The sequence below is a fragment of the Micropterus salmoides genome, unplaced genomic scaffold (assembly GCF_014851395.1).
Source record: "Micropterus salmoides isolate LMB-PRFRI ecotype aquatic unplaced genomic scaffold, ASM1485139v1 Ms_hic_scaffold_6, whole genome shotgun sequence".
In the NCBI taxonomy this organism is placed as follows: Eukaryota; Metazoa; Chordata; class Actinopteri; order Centrarchiformes; family Centrarchidae; genus Micropterus; species Micropterus salmoides.
In genome coordinates this window covers 17,115,295-17,135,720 of record NW_024044348.1, presented here as the reverse complement: position 1 = coordinate 17,135,720, position 20,426 = coordinate 17,115,295, and the positions used below count along the sequence as shown (strand labels likewise).

At 38.8% G+C, this 20,426-nt stretch overlaps 1 protein-coding gene across 2 annotated transcripts in view; it reads right to left on the bottom strand.

Moving 5' to 3' along the window:
• The window catches only part of mettl15 (methyltransferase like 15), a 56,660-nt gene that overhangs the window by 15,321 nt on the left and 20,913 nt on the right, over window positions 1–20,426 (bottom strand). For both annotated transcript variants that reach the window (XM_038700874.1, XM_038700875.1), the window contains exon 3: window positions 10,195–10,331. In XM_038700874.1, coding sequence (XP_038556802.1) covers window positions 10,195–10,331 — 137 coding nt within the window. The remainder of the gene's footprint in view (window positions 1–10,194; window positions 10,332–20,426) is intronic.

Genomic DNA, 20,426 nt, shown 5'->3' with positions numbered 1-20,426 from the left:
CCCACTGAGGAGCTCCACTGGAGCAGTTTGAGGGTTATGAGCTGTTCTCAAGGGCACCTTAGTCTGTGCAATGACTAAGGTAATGAGGCAGTGGCAAGAATTGGGAATGCTAAGGAAAGTCCCCTCTTAAATTTATGGGAAATATTGACTGTTTTCAATATTTTACGTTTACAGCGTCATACAATTTAGACGAACACCCACACTCAGCATCAGGAAAGTCAATGTTATTTTAGGGAGATATTTTGTGGGGAGACCATGTGAGATCTCCAATTCAGTAGCTTTCCAGTCAACCTTTTATAACCAAATCAGGTATTTTCTTGGGAGCCGGATGTCTAAGCTAGCCTACTGAGAGGCTTATCACTAACAGAGCAAGACCCTGTATTCTCAGTCACTTCCTCATGCACGAGTGGTGACATCCTCCAGCCACATTTACAGTATGCATTTTTCATGTGACCTTTTATCATTGTGTGAACAAAGATGATGGCAGAAGAGAGCAACAGGAGTTAGCATCTATACATTGGGAGCCAAAGGTCTCATGCAGTCTTTTCCAGACATGAAAACATGTTTCTAAATGTCTAAATTACAATCATCTCATTTTATCACAGATGTACGAAAGCTAAGCAGCTCAAATTGACTACGCCGTCCTTATATAGAACTCAATGTGTAATCAGTCTGAGGGTAACAAGCATTTTTTTAATGTATCAATATGTGACCTACCAACATGGGATCTCATAATGACCTCTGGTGAGTCATATGTGAGTGCTAAAATGACACTGGGAAAAGAAAAAACATTTTCTGATGCTTTTAGTATCCCGCGTCATTCACTCATTTAACGGCATTCATTTTCAGTTTGCCATTCATTAAAGATGATACATTTGTAAGCTTCGCAAAACTAAATATGTTTCTGTTTACATTCTGCGACTGTTTCATGATGGAACAGGTTTAAATGTTTGGAAGAGAGGAGTAAGTGCTTTAATAAAACTGTGTAGTCAATTTTCTCCATTTTAACTGTTTACTTATACATTTTTTCTTCAAAAACACAAAAACAATCAACGTGGTAACACAATAAACAAATAGGTTAAGCACTATAACTATGACAGGACAGAGCTGACTTATTAATATTTCTCTATTACATCAATGGCTCTAACAACTTTAGTAAGTAACAGTGCCTGAATTTGTTTTAACCCTCGCGTTAACATTAGCTAGCACTGGATGGCTATGGGGATCTGGTAGGCTTCGTCCTCTGCTTATATGTATGCAATGATTTTTCAAATGCTTCATCTAATGCCTCACCCATATTTGAAGCAACTAGCAACCTGTGCAAATAGTTGAGTCACTGCTCTCAACACATGAATCTCCATCTGGAGAATGCTTGTTGATTTGACTATATGCCTACCATGTGTAAGCTAGACCACAATAGCCACTTCCCGCTCATTACACGAAATACTGTTAATTCTCTCTGCCTCCACATTTTTCAGGACTACTGGTGCACCGCGATATAAGTTTTAGTCCAGGTGTCTGTAAAGCTAGTTGCAAGAATGAGTCAGAATGGCTGTAGACAGGAGCCCTGTAAAGGCAAAGTATTTATTGCCATTAGCTTACAAGTATCTGTTGCTCCACTATATTTTTATTTAAGTTCAGTTTATTTGTAGTAAAGCAGCACCAATTATAGTTTGAAGTTTAAAAAAAAAAAAAGAAAATTGTATTGCATTAAGAACATACTTATTTTCTTGACAAGATAATGAAGGTTTGTTTGTAAGCGAACCGCATTGATTCCAATAAGCAGCATCAGTATTGATAAAATAAAGGTATCGATATCCTTCCATTCTCAGATATTTTACTAAATTTGAAACCTTTATGTACACAGCATTGACACCACCTTTCTCGACATTAACTATGGGCATTCAGGGAAAGAACACAAATTGGCAGGTCCTTTATTTCAAAACCCACTGAAGACAAAATGGCAAGGGAGCATCTCACCCACGCTGCCAGGGCCTTCCTTTACTTGTTATTCACTATCCTGCACAGATTGATTTGTTGAAAAATCTATAGTAAAGGCTTTGTTGTTCTCTCCCATCACCTGCGCAATCCCTTTCTGTTACTGCCTCCTCAGTAGCACTCTACCCACCATCTCCAATTTCGAAATTTTGTTCATTATTTAAAGTTGCAGTATGAACAGTCGTTTTGGTGAGAGTTTACAAAACTCTCATTGGTTTTATAACATTTTAGTCATTCTGGATTCAGTCAGTTGGGGGTCAAGCAGTATTGTGCTAAAGATGATTTTGTTGTTGCCTCAAAGCTAGTCGCTAACTTTGTCTGCAGTTTGGGGCTGCAAAGATAGCACACAATAAGTTTATCAGAGCTTTTTTTTAAGGTGAGATGAACCAAAACCATAAATCTGCAAACATAAAACAAGTTGCTAAAAGAGCCATTCTGTAGAGCTGCAGATTTAATGCTGAAACACACTTCTCCGGGCTACACGTACGCAAACATTGGGTGTTTCTTTTATACTTGTATGTACAACTTATATAACATGTAAAAGAAAATTTGTTGTTGTTTTTAACCTGCCTCCTTGGGAGTTGGATCAACCAATCAGCTTGCTTGGTGCGCAGTTCTTCACTATGCAGTGATTAGATTTGGGAGGTGTGCACATTGGCTCCTCTGAGATCCCTACAGTTAGCAGCAACATCTACGTTCACAGAGGTGTTTCGCATGTCTTCACAGAAGATAATTCCAGGTAATTCCAGCTTTGGGTGATTATTTTATTATATCTTTACAGAGTTATCTTGTACTTCATCCTCAAATAAATGCAAGCACAAATTATACATTCATTTTATTATTCTCATACAGGTAGAAGACGATTTGTGCTTCCAAATTATTGCGGTAGACTTTTTTTTACAAAAGCTACAAACTCAAACTTTCCATTGTATTTTCCTGTTTGGTTAGAAAGTGACCTTCAACATGACCAATTAGCTTAACTGCAAGATATGTTTCATATTGTATTTCAGTGGAGTAAGAACCTGAATATAGTGCACCCTTTTCTATTTATTCAACCAAGAGTCGGTTTTAGATTGATTAAAAACATTAACAGTAGTAAGTATATTACATTGATATATACAATATATTGACATTTTCAGTAATAGCAAAAAAGATGCCTATGCACTTATATGCTAAATGCATGTAATTCAGAATGTTGATAGTTATTTTAAATAAATACATTCAACACTGATCTTGTGAAGGCATTATCAGAGGTAGAGCATGGCCACAGGGAGAGGAGAGAGGGGACAGAGTTCCACTGACTGGTAGGCAGTGCCCGCTGTGAAGCCACAAGCTTTCCAATGAATGTTACACAAGTTAGGGCTGCATAACACAAATGCTGAATTCGTCATTTTATTAGTCTTGAGGAATAGAAAGAATGTGAGCTGGTCTATGTAGAGTACCTTCTCTGCGTAACTGCAGACAAGACACATTTTTGTGGTGCTGTCAGCACCAGCCAGCAGTCTAACTGGAGGTTTGAGAGGAGCGAGTTTAGCTTCAGACTGAGCGGGACCTCATACCTTTATTTGAGGGCAGTTATGGGAGGGTTTATGGTAAGTATTGCTACCCTACATAAAGAAGCAGTTTCCAACCATGCCCAGTTAATAGGCATGAATTGGAAAAGGTGAAAATGAGTAGACTGGTACAAACTCAACATTCGAATACAAAAGAGACTCCCGCCCTATTATTATATTTGTATAAATCACGTCTTACACGAATAACCATTTGAAATCTATAATAAATTTTCCTTTGAAGTCACACAGTCAGTCTTGTAATAGCTAGCCACTTTACAATATGGAAAGCTCTATCACGCAAAAATTACATCTACTTTTTAATTATTGGAAATAAAAATTCTGAAGTCTGTGTGTCCACCCACACGCAGGCGATGAACATACCTTCCACTACGCGCTGCAACTTCTTCTACATGTTTTTGTAAGCCACTAAAGGATTTAAAAATATGCAAAACAGTTACATAACATTTCTAAATTATTAACTTCTTTATGTGGCTTAGACACAGAGTTGGAAATATAAATGCCTTATGTAAGGTCTTATATTATTAAAGAGGACAAGTTTCAGTGGTGTATGTACTGAGGTCCAAGTGTGGGCTCATAATTGCTTAAGAGATTGGAGCTTTTTATAGTCATAGCACCCCGCAACATTGACATCATGCAAATTTTTGTTATTCTGGCATCTCACTGGATCAACCTTATACTTAATATGAGTTTTATCAAATCTTACTGACAGTCCAAAGCTTTGCAGATTGAATCACAGGGTATGTGATATGCCGTTGACAAAGATTTAGAGCCATTGCTGTTGATATAAATATAAGTCAATGGTGAAGTGAACTTACCTCAATTTTAACTAAAAAAAAAGTAAAAGAAAGACAATGTTAGTGCATTCCCATTTCAGCTATGCCATCCTTGTTTAGTGAAAAAAATATGTGCCAGGTAAAGGTTGAGAGCTTCAAATCCAACTGACACTTTTTAGCCACACTAGCAGTGATGGCAATTGGCGCTCAGTGTGCCATTGTTGTTAACCATAATGATATTATATTATATGTAACTATTATTGTTACAATTTCAAAATTACTTGAAAAGTCTTTTATGTATCGCCAAGAAATTTGGCACCAATATTCAGGATGAATCCTAATGACTTTAGTGATCTTCAACTAGGGGATGGATTGCTTGTTAAACACATTCATGTTCCCCTCAGAATAAACTGTAATAAATTTGGTGATATCTTAACATCTCATATAGCACCATCACCAGGTCAAAATAAAATAAAAAATAAACATTTCAGTGCTTTGGTTTATGATTCAGTACTAATGACATTCCCATTATCCTCAGCTGTACTGTGTTCAGTGAATAGCCAACTCCCAAGGTGCGAACAGACAGATTTGAATGCAGGGAATTTTTTGCACTGCGTGTTAATTTGCTCAGAACAGCTAATAAAGCGGCTGTACAGACGTTAACTGTAAGCTAACTAGAAACAGCCGGACCAAGGAGTTTGTCTGTGTGAGCGTTTGCTTTCAGCTAAGCCTCTGACTGACCTTAAAACTCTATGAATGAGCACACTTCAGTGAAGAAAAACACAAAATGAAAGGAGTTCTGTCATATTTTTGTAAATCTATCTACATTTACTTCATTTTGAAAGAAGCTTTCTTTTTCAAGAGTGCTCTTATGTGCTTTAGTTCTGCATCAGTGGCAAAAAGTGCTACTGTATGTTGTTCCTCAATACACAGAGATGCCTAGAAATATATCAACTAGGGCTGTGCAAAATGACAACATATATATGTATATACTGTAGCAAAACGTCTATTGTTTAAAATTATGCTCTATCATTTATTTCATTGTGTCGCCAACACCACACTTTACAAGGGTATGACGCTTTGCACTGCGGTGAAGTTAGTTTTAGTTGGATATTTGACAGACATCTGCAGACAATTCAACGTAAAACTAATATCTAACTTGAAACTAAATTCAATGTGGTCCGTTCTCCCACACTTGCCGGTGTTGCAGGGAAGAAATTTGCATTAGGAATAAACAAACGTGGAGAGTAAAGTTTACTTTTAACTGGATAATACTCAACAGGTGGAATCAGACCATGCAAAAAACGAGGAGCTCATACCAAAGAGAGAATTCTGTTGTATGGACGAGCCACACAACACTACTCCAGTCGTTTCAGCCATGATGTGTGTGTCAGCCCACAGACATTCAGCTTACTCTATTAGTTCACTAAAACATGCTGTTATTGTGATGTTAGCAGTAGCAGCAGGAGAGTTGTATCGCTGTCTGGAGCAGTTGTGCTGCTCTCGTCCTCTAATAATAGCTCTGTAGCAGCAAGTAGTGACAGTTTGCTAACAAACAACCTAGCTAACGTTAAATGGTTACAGTACTTGCTGTGTCGTTCACTCTATATCATGGTATTTGTCATAGTGTTGGAATTCTCCAGAATAGCAGAGAAAAATCATGAGTTCATAATATTTCATTGAATTTACAAAAAAATTTCTATATTGGGATATATATCGTTATTGAGATATAAAATGACGTATATCGGGGATATGACATTTTAGTCATATTGCACAGCCCCTAATATCAACAATTGTTGAATTGTTGCTTTTCAACTGTGCAGAGTCAAAGAGTGCACAAAATGGTCTATACACACTGGCAAAATAGTTTATAGTAGGGTAGAATGTCCTTATAAGACAATGAAGACATTTTGACAAAAATTTCTTAGCAAAATGTCACTTAATGGAAATTTCAGTCACTGCCTCTAAAAAACTTCTAGTAGGAGATTATTTTTGTCAAACCACTATTTGACTACACTTTAGTATTTTCTCACAAACCACCGCATCATTAAAGATTTCCTTGCATTCACTTGTTCTTTACCATCTGGAATAAGAGTACACTCAGTGAGGACATCATGAACGTTCAAAGCAGCCTCAGTTTGAGCGCATGCTTGTTCAACACGATGCTGCCTCTTCACAAATCAAGCCTGAAATATTCCCTTGTGTTGACCTGCTCAGTTCCTTTACCTGCGTCACTGAAGCCTAAGACAAGATGCTGATTGATTGCTTTCAGCAGGGGAGCAGTGATGAAAATATCTACAGTCCAGTGAAGAAAAAGAGGCTACAAACACAGGACGAACACACACAGGCTAGTCCTTAAAGATGCATTTTTTTCTAAATGTCCATTTGTGCTACCTTAGTTGACCTAAGGAAGGTTATAAAAACTTTGTGACTTATTTATTTAGTATTAAAGTTACAAGAACTGTGAATTGGTACCTGAATGACTGTTAACTTGTGGGTGGCCTTGCCATCTTCTCCTCAAAATGTCATCAATTACTGTTATTACTGTTACTTCCCAGCTGCTTTAATTTCATCATCTATATTTCCTGCTTAAAAAGCTTGTTTTTGGACAGCTAGAAAATTTTGCATCACAGATGAGGAAAGTTTCCAAATATGGAAATCTGCACTTCCCTGATGCCCTAGTTGTCTATGACGTGTGACTGATTGATTGAGGTTATTAATAAACTAGTTAGAATTGAGAGAATGGCAGACTTGAGTGTTGTACTGAACAATGCAAAGACTGCCACACTTGGCTTGGTTTCGTCACCGTCCAAAATCCAACCAAGTAATTCTGCATGAAGAAGAGTATGAATGTTTTTACGCAGTGTGCAGTTTAGCCAGGACTCAACACAAAACTAACTGGGCTTGTAGCTCACAAGATACAAAATACATTTATTCGTCATTTTATAACAGTTGTATAATAAGATTAAGTTTGTAGTTCCCTTCATGCTACTCATAAAGCAAGCGTATAATATAATAAAATATAAAACTATAAACAGAAATAAACAATGTTCTATGGTTCAGTGCTGAGGATGAATTTCAGAATATCACAGCCTGGGGGAAGAAGCTGCTCTTTAGTCTGGTGGTATGACAGAAGATAGGTCTATACATCTTGCAAGACGGCAGCAGGGTGAACAGGCTGTGGCTGGATTCTGTGGTATCGTTTAGTATCTTTTGGGCCCTAGGTAGGCACCTCACTTCACCGATATCACTGATGCTCGGTAGACAGGTACCAATGATCTTCTGAGCAGTTTTGAGAAGATTTCCTCCCGCTATAAAGTCTCATCATTGTTTGAAATTTGGCCGATGATGGTGGTTTCAGCAACAGTTCTCCATGTATGGGGTTGCAGTCGTGGGTGTACAACGTTAGTCCCAGTGTTGAGCACTAGAGTGAAGGAGGTACAACCGCCACTCCGAACTATCTGGGGTCTGTTTGTGAGGAAGTCAAATATCCAGTTGCAGAGTGTTGTGCTCAAGAAATACACTGATTTTGTTAAGCCCTTTAAGGGGTGGTTGTGTTGGTGTTGGTAACGATGGATTCCTCTGGTACCTTTACTACTTTACGACTATGTAATAGTCCATGTTTTGCACTAATAATTTCAGCCACATGGATTTCCTGATGCTGCATTGTTGTCACATTATTTACATGGGCTTTTTGAAACAGTCGACCAATCAGAGCTTAATTGGTGGCATGTTCAGATCGACTTCAGCCTTGAGTAAAAAACACAGGCCTTTCACTCATTTGAATGAAGCCAGTCCATCAACGCAGCAGGGGAGCCTACGGGAAGGACTCTGGGAAATAGTCGTCTGGCAAAAAGGCTGCAGTAGGCCACAGTCCTTCTAGACAAGTCATGCCACTCTGCCGCCATCTTGGCAACGCCTCTGGGCAGCTATTTTGGACTAATAAGACCAGGCTCCTATCTTAATGAATGGGGTGAGAGTCAGAACTGCACTTTCACTGGTCACCAGGACATAAAAACTAAATGACTAGAATCTGCAGTAAAATCTGTTAAAAAAGGCTGAAAAAGTTTGACGACTTTGCCCCAAAATAAGGTTTAAAAGGCGTTTTTTCCGACCGTTTATACCTCTACTACACATGCGTCACCACTTCCGCGCATGTGCATTTGAAGTGAAGCAGACCCTTACGTCAGTGGAACCACACGATTGGCTGAAATATGTTTCACGCTTTGGCTGTTAAAACACATACGATTGGCTTTCTAGTAGGAGGGGCGGGATAACTGCCATCTTTGCCGTTATGGGCTTTCCCCATAGAGTTGTATTGAGGATGCAACTGAGTGGCGTGTCTCTTCTAAAATGTCTCTGCGTAGGCTCAGGCTCACACCCCTTGTTGACTACTTTGTAATGTGTTTACCTCACTATTGTCATGACGAAAGATAAAGTATTTGCCCCTGTGATAACCTTCTAAAGTTAAATCCTTTCTGTGAGTATTAAAAACCTTTGTGTAGTGTTTTGGCATCTGATAAGCCTTTATATGTATCAATCTGTTAACCCAACTGCACTTCCTGGATCATATTTCATGTCTCACCGGTTGGCTTTTCAATAATGCTTGCTGCCTTTTGAGATTTATAACATTTATTGTGAGCACAACTACTGCGTCTCTTCAAGCCCAGGGAAGTCATAGCAACAACAAGAATGGTATATAGTAAGGAGTATAGTGAGGCTCATCCCATTAAAGACATGGTTGAATAACGTTGAGAGAACAGAGGGGTTACTTTTCAATAAAATTTAGGAGGTGAAATTATTCTCTGTTTGATAAAACTGGGTTCAGACTCACACCAACATTCAACAGTTTGCATTGAGGTTATAGTTTCCTCAAACCATGGGAGTACAGATGAGAGAGAAAATCCTCTAACCTTGTTGTGCGAATGCACTGCGTAGGTTGCCAGGGTCTTTTACTCAGGCTTCCAACAATATTGGTTAATTGCTAGATTTCTCTAGCTTCTCTCAACTTGCATCACGAGTAGGCGTGGAAGACTTTACAGCGGGGGTATATTGTTGCTGACAGAATACAGCGTTCTCATTCTCTCTCTCTCTTAATTGTCATTCCCTGCTCACAGGCACATTGCTCTGGCAGATTCCCCTGAGAGAGGTTTCCCCAGAATCTACGTAAAAGGATTCCTTCCCACGCCATGGTCTTAGGAACATCTCATTTTCATCCTCCCGCGCCTTGCTCATGCACACACACACTCCCTCTCACCCTGGCATTGTGTCCTCGTGTCTCCCTGTTCTCTCACTCTCATGTTTTAATTTTCTCTTCCGTTTTTTTCTCTCTCCACTTCTTAACTTCTCTAGGCTTCTCTGTACTCCCCCCCCCTTATTTCTTATAGATCCTCCGTGGGAGGCAGCATCTCCCTCACACTGCAGGCGTGGGCCCTTACTCTGACAAATGACATGCCGGGCCCACCAGCTTTGCGTGGGGGGAGAAAAGCTTTAAGTTAGGAAGGAGGAATGGATTTGATTGGATGGTGAAACTCAGGGGCTGTATCTTGGCGAGCAGTATTTGATCGGGCTCAGGCAAGAAGTGAGAAATACTGGGAGAACTGCAATGCTATATCACACACACAGTATGTTTTAAGAAACAATGACCACAAACTAAATACTGCTCAAAATGGTCAAGCTGTCAGATGTAATTATAAAAATGTATGGCAAAAAACATGGCAGTGTATCAACAGTTTTCTAGGCAGCTTAACATAAGCTTTAACTTGTGTTTTGGTCTAGTTGATATAAACAATAAATAAATAAATAATAAATCACTATACAATGAATCAATAAATCAATAAATCACTTACGAGTGTTCCTTGGCTAACTGCTCAGCCAGTAAAATTGCTGTAGGATCTCGGTCTAAGGCCAGGACTGTGACTTCAGGAACCGTATTCAGTATTGCTTTGGTATGACCACCACCTCCAAATGTCATGTCCAGGACCACCTACATGCGAGAAAGAAAGAGAACAACACATTCTCCTCACACCAGGACTCCATATATTGAAATAATCATCAACACATTACCATTACAATGTTAATTCTTCATTTATGTTTAAGTGTTATTTTAAATCAGATTTTTCTGAATCTGTCTTATCTCAGGGTACTTATGTGTCTATGTCTATATTAAAACTGAAATTAATTCAAAATGACAGATATGGTAGACTCCCTCAATATACAGTCCCCTCCAAAAGTATTGGAATGGTAAGGCAAATTCCTTTGTTTTTGTTGTTCACTGAAGACATTTGGGCTTAAGATCAAAAGATTAGTATGAGACAAGAGTTCAGAATTACAGCTTTTATTTCATGGTATTCACAGGTAGATGTGTAGATGTGTTAGAACAACTTAGGACACATCATTATTTGTATTAGACCACAGCATTCTTAAGTGAGCAAAAGTAATGGAACAAATAATTTTAAAGTAAATAACATTTAATATTTGGTGGCATAATCCTTGCTTGCAGTAAACTGCCTCAAGCCCGTGACCCTTCGTTGACATTACCACCACCATGCTTCACAGATGAGCTTGTATGCTTCGGATCATAAGCAGTTCCTTTCTTTCTTCACACTTTGGCCTTTTGATCACTTTGGTAGAGATTAATCTTGGTCTCATCAGTCCGTAAGATTGTGTTCAAGAACTTTTGTGGCTCATCTCTGTACTTCTTTGCAAATTTCCTTCGATTCTTACTGCTGATGAGTGGTTTGCATCTTGTGGTGCGGCCTCTATATTTCTGCTCTCTGAGTCTTCTCCGTGGATTGTGATACCTTCACCCCTGCAGTGTGGGGTGATGGGGTGATGCGTTGGTGATGTCACTTACTGATGTTTTGGGTGTTTTCTTCACAGCTCTCACGATATTTCTGTCATCAACTACTGTTGTTTTCCTTGGCCGACCTGTTGGACGTCTGTTGCTCAGTACACCAGTAGTTTCTTTCTTTTTCAGGACATTCCAAATTGTTGTGCTTGCTATGCCCAGTGTTTGTCCAATGGCTCTGGTCAATTTTCCTTCTTTTCTCAGCTTGACGACTTGCTTTTCTCCCATAGACAGCTCTCTGGTCTTCATGTTGGTTTATCCTCTTTTTTAGGAAATGCAGTCTTTATAGGTTTGAACCTAGGATGAAAACTTAGACAAGTCTAGCTATTTAATGTTTGGACAGTCAACCTAAAAGGCAACACCTGGGCAACAAGAAACATCTGTCAGTCACATGTTCCAATAGTTTTGCTCACTTCAAAAATGGGTGGGTTCAAACAAAGAGTGGTGTGTCCTGAGTTGTTTAAATGAAAGCAAAAATTCTGAACTCTTGTCTCATACTCATCTTTTGATCTTAAACCCAAATGTCTTCAGTGAACAACAAAAACAAAGGAATTTGCCTTATCATTCCAATACTTTTGGAGGGGACTGTATATAGATTGAACTGATGAAGAGGGTTGTCTTTGTACTTAATAGAAAAAGTGTGATGGTCATTATCAAGTATAAATCCTCAGTGCCTTGCCTATTGCTTCCAAGCTAATACCATAAAAAGTCATGTCACTGATGTCTGGACAGCTCTTAACGCAAAAAACTATTTAATCAACATATATTATTATAATATTCAGTGAGGCAGCATTAGTTTAGTCTGTGGGAACTTGATAATTAGAGGGTCACCGTTTCAAGTCCAGTATGGACCACTGCCAAAGATGCCCCTGAGCAAGGCCCTGAACCCCAAACTACTCACCGGGCACTGCACCATAGCTGCCCACTGCTCCTAATTAGGATGGGTTAAATTTTGCATGCGTGTAGAATTGTATGTGACAATAAAGTTGAGTATTATTACTGGTGTTGTCATAACAGAAAATCCTCTATGAGAGGCAAACAGTAAGGTTAAAAATCCTCTACAAGTTATATTTATGTTGTTATTTTGTTCTGCTCTTTGCATTTTAAAAGGCTGTGATAGATTAAAAATATATTGTGGGAACAGTTCATTTGAAGAAAAAAACAAAACAACATACTGACACAAGATAAACATGACAGGGCCAGCACTTATTTAATCAGGCCCTACCTTATTCAGTACACCACCCAGCTTCTGGTACAGGCCATGGTTATCTCTCACCTCGACTATTGCAATGCCCTCCTAGTGGGTCTTCCAGTTTGTGCGGTGAAACCTCTACAAATGGTTCAGCACGTGGCAGCGCGTCTGGTTTTCAATCAACCCAAAAGGAATCATGTTACTCCATTACTCAGCTACTGCCACTGGCTACCCATGGCCGAATCGAATTCAAGTCACTAATACTTGCATACAGAGTGACTACTGGGTCCGCACCCATCTACCCAAACTCCCTCATACAAGTTTATGTTCCGGCCGTTCTCATCTGTGACACCACAGCTGACTGCATCCGTTAGCTTACTTCTTGCTCCATTAATATAGTGCTAGTATTTATTGCTGCTCTTACTAGTATCTATTGTCACTTGTAGATCTCTTCCTTTACTGATGCTTGTTCCTCAATTATAAGGTCGCTTTGGATAAAAGCATCTGCCAAATAAGTAAATGTAAATGACAATGTAAACGGTGCAAATGCTGCCATGTCATAGTTTAGAATACAGAATATATATATATATTAGAATTTAAACTGAAACAGCGTTGTATTGATTGGGTCATAAATGGCTTCACCAACTTTACTTATTTGATCATCATTGTACAGTAACACATTTGTTGAGCTACTGCTGTCATGCTTCCCTGTGATTGGCACAGCTGTTTCAGAGCAAAGAGACCAGTAATAATTTGACTGGCTGAGAGTGTATTTATTAAGCACCACACCCTCCATTTATATTCCACTTTACCCAGCCTTTTTGCACTTTGCACTGCTGCATAAACATGAACCAAAATAGCAGGTGCGCTTGGAGATGCCCACACAGTCCGTGCGTCCAAGAACTACCACTCTGCACTTGTAAAGTAATGTAAGGTAACCACAGGATCGCTGTTAGGTCATAAAAATAAGATAGAATTGCTATTTTGTTTGCCATGTGAAAAATAAATCTGTTTCTGCATTGCTGGTCCTTTCATGTGTCGTGGTTTTGGTGGCAGTTGCTACATTTGAAGACAATCTTTGACGCATGCCATCAAAAACATTGCTCATTGCACATCACCATGAGCCACGACATTCACAATGCATATCTTCCCAAACAAGTTCTGTGGTGGATTTAAAATTTTTAATTTTTTCCTATTAATATTTAAAAATGTATTCTGAAACTGTTGGATGTTAGCTGTCTACATACAGTGTAATAACTTTATAAACAAAAACAACAAAAAGTTCTTGGTGAGGAAATAGCATTTAAACGTTTGGCTACTCCAGAAGATATTTTGTTAATATATTCTAAAACACATGTAAAAATCCAATTGGATAACTTTTAGGTTGACCCAAAAAAAGATGCATGAGAAGACAGTAAGGGATACCTTTACCTTTCATTGTATAGCATGCACTTTGTGTTATTTACATGTATTAACATGTTTATAAATGTGTGAAAAACTACTTCAGAATATTATTGTACTTGCATGTCAATGTTATAGTGTGCTACAAGCATATATGAAGTGTTAAACACCATTTATTTATCATATAATGAGAGGGAGGGAGGGGGAAAATGTCTTATCAAGGAAATGTCCAACGCCTGCCAAATCATTCTGCCACAGCATCTTTGCGGTTAGTCAGGTAGCTGGAAGCTGTGTCCATGGATTACCACTTGCAAAGCAGAAAACATCTCCTGTCCATGCACATTTCCTTATATACATAAGGATATATGCCACAAAAAGATTGCAGCCCAGGACTGACTGAACAGTCTGCAAATGTTTGAATAATTGGTTGGCTTATGCTTTACTTTTTATTTTTTCCCCATTTCTGCTCTGTGATGTAGTATAATGTCAGCAAATGGTGGGGAACAGATGTAAAATGACACAAAAAAGGAAATACCAGCTATTCCCCACAAAAACATTAAACATGTCGATCGATAGTGATGTTGAAGGTGGGGTGTGTGTGTGCATGTGTGAGGGAAGAAGTGATCAATGGCGGTTCCCTCTCCTTTCCAGCGCACAGCAGCAGATGGGGAGGGGGTGTGGGCTAGTGGGATGAGTCACACGCATAATGAACTTGCCTGTTGTGCTATTCAATACAAAAAAAGGAAAATGAAAACAGAAACACAAACAGCGAAGTAGGCTGGCTTTTATGAAAACAGTCGACACAAGCAACCAGGAGACAAACTAGTCCTCTACTGGAGTGTGCAGCACTTGTCACAACATACTTCAGTCACATCTTGAAGAAGCTTTGGCCAAAAGAACAAAGGTAAAGCCTATTTATGTCACTGGTGCAAATGATAGAACAGACTATATAGAACTGATGCTCAATATTCTTAGAGGTGGTTGGTTGGAAATATAAATATTGTATGTTTATTTGTATCACTGCTGCACTGAGCAGACACTATCCATCTCTATGAGACTTAATACAAGTTCCACCTTCCTTCACACACACCAAATAAACTAAGCTAAAAATTAAGTGTGTGCAACCAAAAATGGAGAATTGGATGTTTGCAAGGTCATTTATAAAGGTAAATTGAAAATCTAGTTTCTTCACCCTGTGGGGGAAAACAAGCTTCTTCAAAAGACCGAATGCTGTTGTGAAAATCTTCCCTCTTTTTCGAAAAAAGGCTGCTGCTTCTGCCACCAGATGGACAAAACAACTTCTTGAAAAGATTTGGTGATAATGGGTTTGGCATTTGCGCTGATGATTGACACCAAACTTGGGAGTGAGTCATTCACATTGATATTTCATACAGAGGGGTGTCAGCGAGGCTCTCACCTAGACCAGGCCTTCCCAGAGAAAGCAGCAGATTGGAATGAAGCCAGAACACAGCATGGGTCATGCCAGGGTCTAAATGCAGAGATGATACTTAAAATAAAAATAATTACTGTAGTCTATGTTTTGTGCTATTTAAGGTGTGTAATATCTGCCTTTCCCAGCAGAGGGGATAGGAGAGTTAGGAGTGGTCCGAGTGGTGCAGTCCAATAGTGAAGCTGCAAGGTGCTATAATGCAGGACACTTCAGCCGTCACCCCACAGCAATCTCAATGAGAGCTTTTCTTCCCAAAAGGAAAAAGTAAATACGTTATTGAATCTCATTCGGTATATTAAATCAAAAACATGGGTAAGCGCATCTATTTAGAAACAATTTAAAAACATAGATGATGTGGGGAATAATAATTGGGGACCATTTTTGCATAAATAAGATTTTGCAGACAAAACACAGCTCACCCAACAGTAAATAATATCCTGGCCATATGGAAAAAGAGGCCTCATCTCAAGTCTTCTTATGATTGAATTCATTAGGAAAAGAGGAACCTGAGAGAAGGCTGAGTACTCACCTAAATCCTACTTGTGACTCCCCAGCCCAGGTCAGTTACAGTGGGGGATCTAAAATGTCATTGAGGGGAGTTTTTACAGATCTTGTTACACTAACACACAGACCATTAGGGAGACAGATACACAGGTACAGGATCGCTTTTCTTGTCGCGTCCGTTGCCATGGCAAGAGTGGAGGTAACCGGTTTGCATTTCTTTCTCTGTCACCCAAAGTTCATGGAGAGATACAAGTGTGTACAAATTGTAGCCGGTTTAAGGCAAGAGAGTATAGTACCAATCGGTGAATGTGGAGGTTGTGATTATGCGAATGATTTAGAGTACTTAAGTGTCTTCATACCTGGCCATGGCCTTTGTGCACTAAACTCTGGACATAAATCTTGTGCTTAAAACTGCTACCATGCTCAAACTTTATCAAGATTATCTTACAATAAAATTACTTTTTAACAAGACCATTACACCTGAACCCCCTTATTACAGATCAGTATTGTCTGTTTCTCTACAGCTTACCTCAACATGTTGATGTCAACTTTACTTTAAAAGGGGTGTAAATAAGTTTTTGCTCTCTCTACTATATTTAAATGAATGTAATAGGTGTGTACATTGGTCTTGCAGGTAGGAGGCAGAGGTGGTGGTGGGGGTGCACAAAACAGATGGCCAGTGAGAGCAAACTCAAAAGGCATGAAAGCTTCCCGCAATTACTCTGTCAAGAGATTATGTTGATGGTGATCAGTGATGTCTGAGATGCATGCAGCCCCCCACCCCCACCCGCCTAAAGTTAAAGTGCACTAAACATACTATCTGTGTGTCTCAGAGTAAGAAAGAGAGAGTGGGTGAATGAGTGAGTGAGTGAACAAGTAATATAGGAGCACAGAAATGTTGACAAAGTTGTTTGCCAGAGGGCTCCTTCCAAATGCCTCTGTGTATGTTAAGATAATCTCTCTTTTGTCAAAGGAATGCGGCAGAGTAACGACAAATACTTCCATTCCTTGTCTGTTCAGTGCTGTTTGCACTCTTTTGGCGTGAGTTTAAATAAAGGCACCTGAAAAGGTATTTGAGCTAGTTAAGACAAGATACATCTACACGCGTAAAAGCAGCATTTGCTCGTTTGCCTCCAAAAACACCCCTCTGAAGTTTGGGTTTTCCAAGCGAATAAGTGAGGATCAATGAATTCTACAGGAGAAACGGTAGAAGTCATAAAGACAGACCGGCCTTTTTTTCCCCCAGACCATGTCAGTACATATAAGGGACTTCAAACTATTTTAGTATTAGTAGTTCACTACTAACTGTTAGAATGCTGACTATGCTAATCAGTAACAGAAATTAATTATGGCAAATTTGCGTAGGAAAAAAGTGACCCATATGTTACAGAACTTTGTTGGAGGTCACATAATGATCACAGGTCATACTCCAGCACTTATCCTAGCAGATGAATGTGCAGCAAAAAGGAAATAAGAAGTTTTTATCTGTGGCTTTCTAGGATTTGGGTTGTCAAAACTGCATAATGAGACATATAGGGGAAGGCTCGCTCACATGCTCCATACTTCCCTCCTGTAACAGGGTGGGGTTGTTTAGTTATGAGAGGGTACAAAGAGATCACACGAAAGGTTTGTTTATGTCTAGTGTTTGAAAATGTGAGATAATCTGCCCTGTGATAACGTGAAGAAAGATACAGGATTGGGTTTCGTTTATAGCTCTGCACAGCATGTGGCTATAAGGACGGCAATGTCTGTCCCTGAGTCCTTCTATTATTCCACAGTGTCGTGAACACTAATGACCGGATTACTGCCATGAAATTTGGTGCTGATAGGATAAATTCTAATTTGGTGAGCGTTATCACGCTAATTGTGGGTGACAGATTATTAAATGTGTGCTGGTGCTGAGCAAATAGGAAAGCAAGTACAATAGAAAAATGTATGTTTTGTTAATGCATATACTCAATTGTTTTATGGTAGGGTTAAAGTATTAATGATTTATATAATACATTAATATACTTTTGAGACATAGCTCCATATAGAGACTATAAGGCATTTAAAATATGTCACACGTTATATCTTCAACTTAATAAACGTGGATTCTCGTCCTGGTCCTTAAGAAACTATCTGCTGCTTTTAAGAGGGTTGACAGGAGATGATTTGATTAAATGTTATTGAAGACTGACTGTATTCCACCTATGAATTATGTATTTATTCTACTTTTTGGACTTTTGTTGTGTTTTTATTTTCGAGCCCCATTTTCAGATTGGACTATGCTGTTCCTAAAGTCAGTTAGCTGCTCCCATTGGCCTGTGCCCAAATGCATACCATTCATGCCTATTGTATTTTTAATGAAATATGAAAAATCATTGATATTTTTTAAGTATGTTGTTCATCAGTGTCAGTCACTGCTCTGTTTCAGTTCATGTTTTTTTTTTACCAAGTTGAGTGGGTCACAATGTTTGTTCTGCTGGAAATGTTCCCACATCAGCCAACATGTACACACAGGTATAACAAGGCTGACAAAGGTTAACACTGCCTGGGATCAAACAAAATCTAATAAAGGCATACTGACATGTTCACGCGCATTTCTGAGAAGCTCACATTTAACTAATGATTCATTCAACGATTCAGGCTCCCAAGAACATACCAGACCCAAAGGGATGTCTTTAATTGCTTGTTTTGTCCTGCCAATAAAAAAACCCATTCCCCTTAGAATTAAAACCCACATTCAAAAGCATGATTATTCAATTATGAGTTTTCAACATTTAATTTTTGATAGTCAGCACCGATCTTGATCCAGTCACAAAACCCTGCTGACATGATTATGTAAAAGCAGCAACAGCAAGCTGCAACTACAAGTCAAGCATCCTGAGATAGATGTGACTGGGAAAGAGAGTGGCTGAAGAGCCATAGACCAACAGAGACCGGTAGTAAATATGCATCATATAGTGCACATACACAGAGACACATGGTGTGTATGGCAAAACAAATGGGACTGTGCAGCTTTCAATGTCAGTCATGGACACTGAAAGTAAGGATCACTATTTTAACTCAATTTTAAAGTTTTGATGTACATAACATCTGAGAAAAATATCTCCAGCTGCTAAATGTTGGACTTTCTTCACTAGCTTTCTTGGGAACATTGTTGACAAAGTCGCAAATACTGACTAGACATTAATGGGTCTACTATTAAGCCAGCATCTTATCTTATTTCTAGAGACATCCCTTTTTTGGATTGGCTGAAACAGGTCATAGGCTACGGTTCTACACATGTGTGTGCTCTCCGTGTAGTTCAAGGCAGAGTACATACTGGAAAACTATCTAAACTATTTCAGGAAGCTGGCTAGCCTGTTTGTCACAGTTTCTCCCAACACCATATATAGTAAATTTCAGGCACAATCACGGCTGTTATGACACGCATCTGCAAGGTTAAGTGTCTTTATGTTCCTTCTGATGTCACCTTGTTTTAAGCTCAGGAAAGATTCATAAAGGTTCATATAGCCATGGACATAAAGCAGCTTATTACTGTATTTCTGGAGAAAGAAGTAAATCAATAGTGTGCATCATTTGCCCAAGTAAAATGTTGTTTACATAATCTGCACAAAGTAACTCTGTCAACAGTCATTTAAAAAGTATTACAGTTCCTAATTGGTTATAAGAAAAAGTCCTGCACAGACACACAGTAAAAAGGTACACACATAGAGGTCATACAGGACATTACACAACGTAAACCATAATACACAACAAAGTTCTGATGTACAAACATATTTAGGTAGAGGTAAAGAATGGAGACTTCTCCTCCACTGAGTCTGTTATTTTCTACATTACAACACTTCTAAATATTATCTTGCTCAGACAATGGCCACTTACCACAGGATAAAGCAGAGGAGAGTGAACCCCTATGTAAGAGGACGCAGCATTTCACAGGACAGTGTCTCTAGGACAGTAAGAGGCAAACCTTTTTATTTTAAAGTTTAGAAATCAGCTTAAGTAGCAGTTGTTCAGACAAGTAAAAGCAAACCTATAGCTATGCAAGCTAATCCTCAGTTTGCCATTATTATAGATAGATAGAATAGAAAATGCCCATTCATTATAATGAGCTTACAGAAAAATGAAAAGTTCTCATGTGAAAAAAATCCATGAAAGAAAGACCACAGTAGTGAGGATACATCAGCAAGACACACACTGAAATGTAAATTCATGGGCTGCCCCACGGCTTGATTTAAGCAAACACAAACACACCCTCTCTCTATTAACTGCAAAAGGTATATGATGTATGAATGCACTTCATGATAATGCTGCTGACTTGCTGGTCACTGCGATGAGGAACAATAACTGGGAGATCACACTGCCATAAATTGAATTTGATTTGACATAATAGCAGCAGCGGATACTTGACCAAACATCTTGCAAATGTAAAAACATTTTGAAAATATATTTTTTAAAGCTCCAGTGTGTAATATTTCTGAGGATTTATTGTCAGAAATGCAATATAAGATCCATAACTATGTTTCTTTATTAAATCTTTATTTCTTTTGAGTTTAAAGGCTGATTTTTGCTACTGAGGGAAAGTTGAAGAAACCTGATGGTTAATTGTGGTTTAAACTCGTCTTTATGGTCAACACTTGATGCCAAACAGTGGCTCACTTCACAAATCTGAAGTAGAACATTCAAAAAAATTATGATA